Source organism: Heteronotia binoei, chromosome 1, assembly GCF_032191835.1.
Source record: "Heteronotia binoei isolate CCM8104 ecotype False Entrance Well chromosome 1, APGP_CSIRO_Hbin_v1, whole genome shotgun sequence".
Classification (NCBI taxonomy): Eukaryota; Metazoa; Chordata; class Lepidosauria; order Squamata; family Gekkonidae; genus Heteronotia; species Heteronotia binoei.
Window position 1 is genome coordinate 12,970,956 of NC_083223.1, and position 7,258 is coordinate 12,978,213.

General features: G+C 48.9%; 1 protein-coding gene across 1 annotated transcript in view; it reads left to right on the plus strand.

Annotated features, from left to right (window-relative positions):
- Window positions 1–6,801, plus strand: part of SEL1L2 (SEL1L2 adaptor subunit of SYVN1 ubiquitin ligase) — a 91,790-nt gene extending 84,989 nt beyond the window's left edge. The window contains exons 20-21 of the mRNA XM_060257474.1: window positions 2,296–2,424; window positions 6,682–6,801. Of these exons, the coding sequence (XP_060113457.1) occupies window positions 2,296–2,424; window positions 6,682–6,801 (249 nt within the window). The remainder of the gene's footprint in view (window positions 1–2,295; window positions 2,425–6,681) is intronic.
- The last annotated feature ends 457 nt before the right edge of the window (window positions 6,802–7,258 follow it).

The window sequence follows — 7,258 nt, forward strand, 5'->3', positions numbered from 1 at the left end:
GGGGGCCAGCTGCCTTGCCCGCCTAAGATGAAAAAATGCGGACTTGGCAGCGGCTGCTATCTGAGCCTCCATCTTTAAGGAAGGCTCCAATAGCACCCCCAAGCTCTTGACCCTGTCCGCCGCCATCAGCGGCGTACCATCAAAAGCCGGCAAGGGGATCCCTCTCCCCGGGCCACGGCGACCCAAGCAAAGGACCTCTGTCTTCGTAGGATTTAGCTTCAGCCTGCTCAGTCTGAGCCACTCAGCCACGGCCCGTAATGCCTGGTCAAGATTTTCCGGGGCGCAGACAGGCTGGCCGTCCATCAGTAGATAGAGCTGGGTGTCATCAGCATACTGGTGACACCCCAGCCCATACCTTCGGGCAATCTGGGCAAGAGGGCGCATGTAGATGTTAAATAACATCGGGGAGAGAACCGCCCCTTGGGGCACACCACAATCGAGTGTGCGCCTCCGGGATAGCTCCCCCCCAATTGCGACCCTTTGTCCCCGACCTTCCAGGAAAGAGGAAAGCCACTGTAAGGCCAACCCCTGAATCCCCGCGTCGGCGAGGCGGCGCGTCAGTAGCCGATGGTCGACCGTGTCGAACGCAGCCAACAGGTCTAACAACATCAGCACCGCCGAGCCACCCCGATCCAGATGCCGTTGAAGGTCATCCACTAGGGCAACCAGCACCGTCTCCGTCCCGTGTCCCGGGCGAAAGCCGGACTGAAATGGGTCAAGGACGGAAGTGTCCTCCAGGAAAGTCTGTAACTGCATCGCCACTGCCCTCTCAATAAGTTTACCCAGAAAGGGCAAATTTGAAACCGGCCGATAGTGTGTCAATTGCGCCGGGTCTAAAGATGGCTTTTTTAAGAGGGGTCAGACCACAGCCTCTTTGAGTGGTGTTGGAAAGTGCCCCTCCATTAGGGATCTATTTATGATATCAAAAAGGATTATGTTTGAGTTCTCCCCTCCCCCCGTAGCCTGTTCTGGATTGGGTGCCAAACCAGAAAAAAAAAAATGCCACGTGGCAGCAATCACAGTGAGAAACCCCCAGAAGCCTTCGTGTCTGGTCCAAAAGGTACCTCCTACATGCGCACAAGGTCTTTTCAGTGGCAGCCCCCCTTGTGTCACAGCAGGCCTCAAAACTCTGAGGGGGTGGGACCTGTCTGCCTTCGGGACCGCCTTTCCCCATACGTGCCCCAGAGAGCACTACGTTCAGGGTCTCTAAATCTCCTTAAGATCCCTGGACCAAAAGAGGCTCGACTGTCCAGCAGTACAGCCAGTGAGTTCTCGGTAATAGCCCCCACTTTGTGGAATACCCTCCCTGAAAATATCATGGCCCTGCGGGACCTGCCACAGTTCCGCAGAGCCTGTAAGACCAAATTATTCAAACTCGCCTTCAATGGTTAAGGAAAGGGAAAGGTCCCCTGTGCAAGCACCAGTCGTTTCCGACTCTGGGGTGACGTTGCTTTCACAACGTTTTCATGGCAGACTTTGCAATGGGATGGTTTGCCATTGCCTTCCCCAGTCATCTGCGCTTCCCCCCCAGCAAGCTGGGGACTCGTTTTACTGACCTCGGAAGGATGGAAAGCCAAGTCAACCTTGAGCTGGCTACCTGAAAACCCAGCTTCCACCAGGGATCGAACTCAGGTCGTGAGCAGAGCTTAGGACTGCAGTACTGCAGCTTTAACACTCTGTGCCACGGGGCTTCTTCAATGGTTAAGGGGAGGTGGCTATTACCTTACAGCACTGGCAATCTCATTGAATTAATATAACGGAAATTAGAAACTTGCCATCTTGGACTTTTAATACGTATGGAAATGTTTTATTCTCTATTTTATTTTTAATACGATAGGTTTGTTAATTGCTAACGTTGTTTAAACTGTTGTTAGCCGCCCTGAGCCTGTTTGGGGAGGGCGGGATATAAATCTGATAAATAAAATAAAATAAATAATTTCTTGGGAATGAAAGGGGGGGCTGAAAAATTCCCGCAACCCGCAAAAATGCTGCTAGACCCTAACCAGCGTTTCAACGATACCGTTGAGATAATACCTCATGCACCTCTTCCGGTTGATGGTAAAGATGTGTGGCGGTCGTAAGATTGTAGAGCAGATCATGATATCTGAATGCGTTTGCAAGAATTCCATAATGTGTTCTTTGATGGGTCAATAATTGGAATTTCAAGAGCCCACTAATTCCTTTATTACTGGAGGTAAACTCCAGATGGTTCTACCTCGTTCGTCTGCTGGAAAGTGCTGTAATTTTAACACACTTCAGTAGCATCAAGTGCCAAAATGGCTTTCTTACTTTTAGGATATACATTTAGCTAGAAGATGGTACAACCTGGCAGCAAAGACGAGCCCCGATGCTTTGATACCAGTGTTCCTGGCAAGCGTTAAACTAGAAGCTACCCATCTGCTCAGTGAACTGCAGCTTCTCAATGTAAGTAACATTTGTACAAAACTCAGTCTGTTGCGAGTTTTCAGGGCCTGCCATTCCAAGATTCTTCACTGTTGTCAAATTTAGTGTCCCATTACCAACTGAGCCAAGCATGTAAATGCTGTTTCTAACAAATTTCACAGCAGAGATTCATGCAACATCCCCAGAAAAGGAAAAACATAAGATTTTCCCACATTCTCAATTTGTGTGTACCTGTTGCTGGGGCGGGGTGAGGGGGGGAGCTTTCTGTTCCATATACATTTTGCTGCACCTAGAGGCCAGAAGAACATAGGAGAAACCATCTTGGATCAGGCCAACAGCCCATCCAGTCCAACACTCTGTCACACAGTGGCCAAAAGAACCAGGCACCATCAGGAGGTCTATCTGTGGGGCCAGGACACTAGAAGCCCTCCCATTGTGCCCTCCCCCAAGCACCAAGAAGACAGAGCATCCCTGCCACAGACATAAGAACATAAGAGAAGCCCCGTTGGATCAGGCCAATGGCCCATCCAGTCCAACACTCTGTGTCACATAAGAACATAAGAGAAGCCCTGTTGGATCAGGCCAATGGCCCCTCCAATCCAACACTCTGTGTCACATAAGAGAAGCCATGTTGGATCAGGCCAATGGCCCATCTCATCCAACACTCTGTGTCATACAGTGGCCAATATCAGGCCAATGGCCCCTCCAATCCAACACTCTGTGTCACATAAGAACATAAGAGAAGCCATGTTGGATCAGGCCAATGGCCCATCTCATCCAACACTCTGTGTCATACAGTGGCCAATATATGTGTGTGTGTGTGTATGTATATATATATATATGTGTGTGTGTGTGTGTGTGTGTGTGTATGTATATATATATATATATATATATATATATATATATATATATATACACACACACACACACACACATATACCGTGGCTAATAGCCACTGATGGACCTTATCTTATGTGACACAGTGTTGGACTGGAGGGGCCCAACAGGGCTTCTCTTATGTTCTTATGTGACACAGAGTGTTGGACTGGAAGGGCCACTGGCCTGATCCAACATGGCTTCTCTTATGTTCTTATGTGACACAGAGTGTTGGACTGGAAGGGCCACTGGCCTGATCCAACATGGCTTCTCTTATGTTCTTATGTGACACAGGGTGTTGGACTGGATGGGCCACTGGCCTGATCCAACACGGCTTCTCTTATGTCCTTATGTGACACAGAGTGTTGGACTGGATGGGCCATTGGCCTGATCCAGCATGGCTTCTCTTCTGTTCTTATGTGACACAGAGTGTTGGACTGGATGGGCCATTGGCCTGATCCAGCATGGCTTCTCTTATGTTCTTATCTTAGCTCAGTTAAAATGGCCCCAGAACACACTAATTGATGCAGGAGCTCACAACTTGAATGCCAGGAGCTCATGAAGTAGGATCTTTGCTCACAAAACTCTGCAGCTCAGAGGGAACGTTGGTTGCCCCCCCCCCCCAAATTTAATCATGTTTTTGAAACTCTGCCCTGTCACGCGCTCATCCCCATCCTCCCTGCAAGGACGATCTTTGAGTGACTGTTGTCTCCACCGCCTTTCTTTCTGTGGATGTCCTTGACGGTGCCTATTCAGCGCTCGCTAGCTGAATCCAACACACAAGTTGTTCTGTCGTGTTGTGATAAAAGACACGTTATTACCGTGCCGTGTTCCTGACTGTGCGAAAGGCCTTGCAGAAACTGACATTGCCGATGCGCTCGGCGACACGCAGCAGGAAGAAGCCAAGAGTCCCTTTATGTCCTCCATTAGACGGGCTACCGTAGAAGGGGGCGAGATCCACAGGGTAGAAAAACAGATCAAGAGCAATGGAAGAACCGGCAAAGGCAGGAGAAATTCTGAAAGGTTTTCTTAAGTAAATGGGTTTGGGGGAAGGATGGAAAATGAGGACAAAGAAAGGGAGATTTGCCCCAGGCGTCCTTAGGATAAAGAAAGACTAGAGTGAGAAGAAGCATGTGAATTTGTGTTATCAGGGCTATGCTTCTAAGCTGGAGGGAAGGGCAAAAATATACATACTAGAGAACTATAATGGAGAGCTAGGTATGCATTAAAAATGCAGACTTTTCTGGGATTGTGTTCTCTGCACGGGAGCCACTGCAGGGCAATGTAGCGCTAGTTTTTGTGAGAGCCCGTTTGGTGTAGTGGTTAAGTGTGAGGGCTCTTATCTGGGACAAACGGGTTTGATTCCCCACTCCTCCACTTGCAGCTGCTGGAATGGCCTTGAGTCAGCCGTAGCTCTCACAGAGTTGTCCTTGAAAGGGCAGCTGCTCTTAGAGCTCTCTCAGCCCCAACAACAACAACAACAAATTTTATTTGTATCCCGCCCTCCCCGCCGGAGCAGGCTCAGGGCGGCTAACAACATGGTTCAGAGTTAAATTATACAAGTAAATAAAACTACATTAAACATTATCAGCATTTAATTAAAATCTGGTTAAGCTTTAAAATTAAGTTAATTTTTTAAAAGTGCTAGTGCTATGTTTACTTACGTCCCCACCTACCTCACAGGGTGTCTGTTATGTGTGTGTGTGTGGGGGGGGAGCTAAAGGAGATTGTGACAGCTCTGAGACTGAGATTCAGGGTATAGGGCGGGATATAAATCCAATATCTTCTTCGGTATCTTCCAATGTTCCCTCTAAGTTGCAGAGTCTTGTGAGCAGAAATTCTACTTTGTGAGCTGCTGGCATTCAAGTTGTGAGCTGCTGGATAAATTTGTGTGCTCTGGGGTCATCCTTCCTGAGCGAAGACCAAAATGTGTGAGCTGGAGACTAATAAATCTGTGAGCTAGCTCACGCTAACTCAGCTTGGAGGGAACGCTGCTGCAGGGTCATACTTTTGTACTATTAATGGTACCCAAAGAAGGGGGAAATTAGCTTTGAAATGGTTCCGGAAAGGAATAATGCAAGACATAAGTCTGTGCATACCATGGGTAGATCTCGGTAGGCGTGTGCCACGATAAGCTTATAAGGAGAGCAACTGTGACTTTAAACACAGAATTGCTTTGTTGTAAACAAAATAAAATTCGAAGAATAAAAATGTAAAAACCTACACTAGGTGTCACGTTCTCAGGGTTGCAGGCAGGCAGGAGTCCAAAGCCAGCCCAAGGTCAAAGTCCAGGAAGTCAAGCAGGAGCCAAGTCACCAATGCAGAATCACAAACCGGAATCAGAAGTCAATGTCCAAAAGCCAAAAGGTCAGGGTGCCAAGGAAATCAAGCAGGTCAGGATCAGGAAGGAGCGTGGATGCAAGCCAGAGAATAGACTTGTTGCTTCCACAAGGTTACCAGGTCCTGGGTGGGAGCTATATGGGAGTCTCAATCAGCCTGCTCCCTGGGTGGCGGTGACTCTGCCAGAACTCAGGGCTGAGAGATCTGAAGCCTCGGCGTGCCTCATGTCTTCGCTCTGAAAGTTCTTTCCGGAGCCTGCTTCGAACTTCTGAAATGGGAGGAGGAGAGCTTGGAGGAGATTGATCATCAACAGCTGACACTGGTGCCTGGAGAGTGATTGATGGGCCAGCTGCTGTTTGTTCAGCTGAGGAACAGGCTGGAACTCTTCCAGGTCTGTTAACCCTTCCAGCTCCTCCTCGTCAGGGCTCATATATGAACATATGAAGCTGCCTTATACTGAATCAGACCCTCGGTCCATCAAAGTCAGTATTGTCTACTCAGACTGGCAGCGGCTCTCCAGAGTTTCAAGCTGAGGTCTTTCACACCTATTTGCCTGGACCCTTTTTTGGAGATGCTGGGGATTGAACCTGGGACCTTCTGCTTCCCAAGCAGATGCTCTACCACTGAGCCATCATCCCGCCTACTGACACTAGGCAGCCGAGACCTGATTCCCCGAGTAACCCCCCCCCCCCGCAAGAAGAAGGCACATTTATAAAAGGTGGGAGGGAGGCAATTGGGAAGTTTTAGGGAAGAGCAATACAGCCAGAAATCCTGGGCTTGACATCTGGAGTTGCAGGGGTGTCCAGGTAGTGGGGAAACCCAGCCCAGTTTCCACTGGGTTGAGATCCTCTTTTGATGGGGGTTTCACAGCTAGACACGGGAACCCACAAGCTCTCCTCGCGGTCCCAGCGAAGAAGCCAAGCCACTGGACCCAGGAGTAGCCAGAGAGAAAGGACGGAGCATGCCCCCCCCCACTCCCCAGAATATGCCAGCCCCACTTACTGAAGGGAGCTGATCTTTTTGTAAAAGCATTTCCCCTCCCCCCTTTTTTTCCTCCAATAGCTTACCGGAAACTGGAAATTGCCAGACCTGGAGAGAATACTAAGACTACACTGGGACCTGCTTTTGATGCTCTTCATTGCGATGTTGCTGATACTGTTAATAAACGGTAGGCAAAACTAAGAAGCGGTGGTACAAAGGACTGTTTTCTTAGATTATCTTTAAAAAAAAATAAAATAAATGCAGACCCTTCAAACTCACCTGCTGTGCCTTCACCAGGCTTGCCAGTACTAGGTTGAGAAATTCTGTCGGTTTGGGGGCGGAGCCTTGACGAGGGCGGTGATCCCTGCAAGGTCTAACACCATAGAGCCCGCCCAACAAAGCAACCATTTCCTCCGGGGGTGACGAACTATCAGGACCACGGAGGACCTGCTACTAACAACCCATCAAATCACTCTCTGTGCTGAAATAGTAAAGTAACTGAAACCAATATCCAGAGAAGGGCGATGAAGATCGCGAGGGGTCTGGAGACCGAGTCCTATGCGGAAAGGTTGAAGGAGCTGGGCATGTTTAGCCTGGAGAAGAGGCGGCTGAGAGGGTTGAAATTAAATCAAAAGAGTTTCCGGCTCAACATTAGGAA